The 1,550-nt window shown below is 39.9% G+C and overlaps 1 protein-coding gene across 1 annotated transcript in view; it reads left to right on the top strand.

The window, feature by feature from the left end:
* LOC102309317 (polyserase-2) overlaps positions 1-1,544 on the top strand; it is a gene marked incomplete at its 3' end in the record, with an annotated part of 4,237 nt that extends 2,693 nt beyond the window's left edge. Inside the window, 4 exon segments of the mRNA XM_042217262.1 lie at positions 536-707; positions 800-1,065; positions 1,140-1,234; positions 1,338-1,544. Coding sequence (XP_042073196.1) covers positions 536-707; positions 800-1,065; positions 1,140-1,234; positions 1,338-1,544 — 740 coding nt within the window.
* Between the last annotated feature and the right edge of the window lie 6 nt (positions 1,545-1,550).

The raw sequence follows: 1,550 nt of genomic DNA, 5'->3' as shown, positions 1-1,550 counted from the left end.
AACACGACCGGTTGGGGTGAGGGGAGGAGGGTCATCTGATCCAGCCCTAAGTGTTTGCTTTATCAAAAGAAAAGTTTTAAGCCTAATCTTAAAAGTAGAGATAGTGTCTGTCTCCCAAATCCAAATTGGAAGCTGGTTCAACAGAAGAGGGGCCTCACAGCTGAGAGCTGTGCTTCTCATTCTACTTTAAAATAGGCTAGGAACGACAAGTAAGCCTGCACGAAGCGCTCTAATGCTGTGATACAGTACCATAAGGTCATTAAGACAAGATAGCGCCTGATTATTCAACACCTTACATGTGAGGAGAAGGATTTTGAATTCAATTCTGGATTTAATGGTGGAGCCAATGAAGGGAAGCAAATATAGGAGAAATATGCTCTGTCTCTAATCCCTGTCAGTACTCTTGTTGCAGCATTTTGGATTAACTGAAGGCTTTTCAGAGATTTTTTGGACATCCTGATCACAATGAATTACAGTAGTCCAGCCTTGAACCACCTAAATCATTTACTTTTTAAATTTTTGTTTCTTCTTTCAGTGTCAGTTTGTGGCAACACCCTCGTGAACAGTCACACAGGAGGAGACAAGAGCACTGTACCCGAAGGAACTTGGCCCTGGATCATAAGTCTTCATCAAAATGGAGTACACAAATGTGGAGGAAGCTTAATATCTGACAACGTTATACTCACAACTGCACAATGCTTCTCTACGTAAGTACACAAACAGCATATATAATTTTTAATTTTAAAATATGAGCTGTTTGAGATTTGTCTTTTAATTGTGTCTTCAATCCTCCTGACAGCACCAGTCCAAATGCCAGTGAATGGAATGTGTTTCTTGGTCTTAGACTCATAAATGGTTCTGAAGAGTTTGAGACATCTTTGGGTGTTTTGAACATTACAGTGAGCAAAATGACTGGCTCCAATATTGCACTATTGGAGCTGTTTGAATCAGTCAGTTTCAACAATTATATCCAGCCTGTGTGTTTGGACATTAGTGATTCAAGGTCTTTCCCCATTGGTAGTCAGTGTTTGGTGACAGGCTGGGAAAACAAGAACAACAGCAGAGGTAAGGGTTTGCTGTTTTAAATAATTGCAGTGTCTGAATATCTTTGGTTGCATTTGCAAATATGACCCCTACAGGTGCTGTTCTTCAAAACATGAAAACTCAAGTTGCAAGTTGTGGCAATCTTTTTGATTCAGATCAAATTTGTACTCACACCATGGACCTTCAAGAGGTAAAAACAATATTTATAATTGTATCCTAAATGTGCTTGGACTGATACTTTCAGGCTTGGTGTTTGTTGATCACTGATCATGAATCCTGTTTTATATCCACAGGGAGGTCAGGGCAGCCCATTGCTGTGCAAGTCAGAGTCATCATGGTTCCAGGTTGCTGTTGTAACAGTCTGTGAAAGTAGACTGAGCCATGGAGATGTTGATGTCTTTACCAAAATCTCAAGATTTGGGTCATTCTTAAAGGAGATTATTGATGAAACACCATCTGCTGCAACACTTTTAACAGGAAGTTCACCTGATTTCTCAGTTTCCTTA

The sequence above is a fragment of the Haplochromis burtoni genome, unplaced genomic scaffold, assembly GCF_018398535.1.
Source record: "Haplochromis burtoni strain Fernald_Lab_line unplaced genomic scaffold, NCSU_Asbu1 Contig_1737, whole genome shotgun sequence".
In the NCBI taxonomy this organism is placed as follows: Eukaryota; Metazoa; Chordata; class Actinopteri; order Cichliformes; family Cichlidae; genus Haplochromis; species Haplochromis burtoni.
Note: the sequence above shows the minus strand (reverse complement) of the source record. Positions and strands in the feature narration are given on the sequence as shown.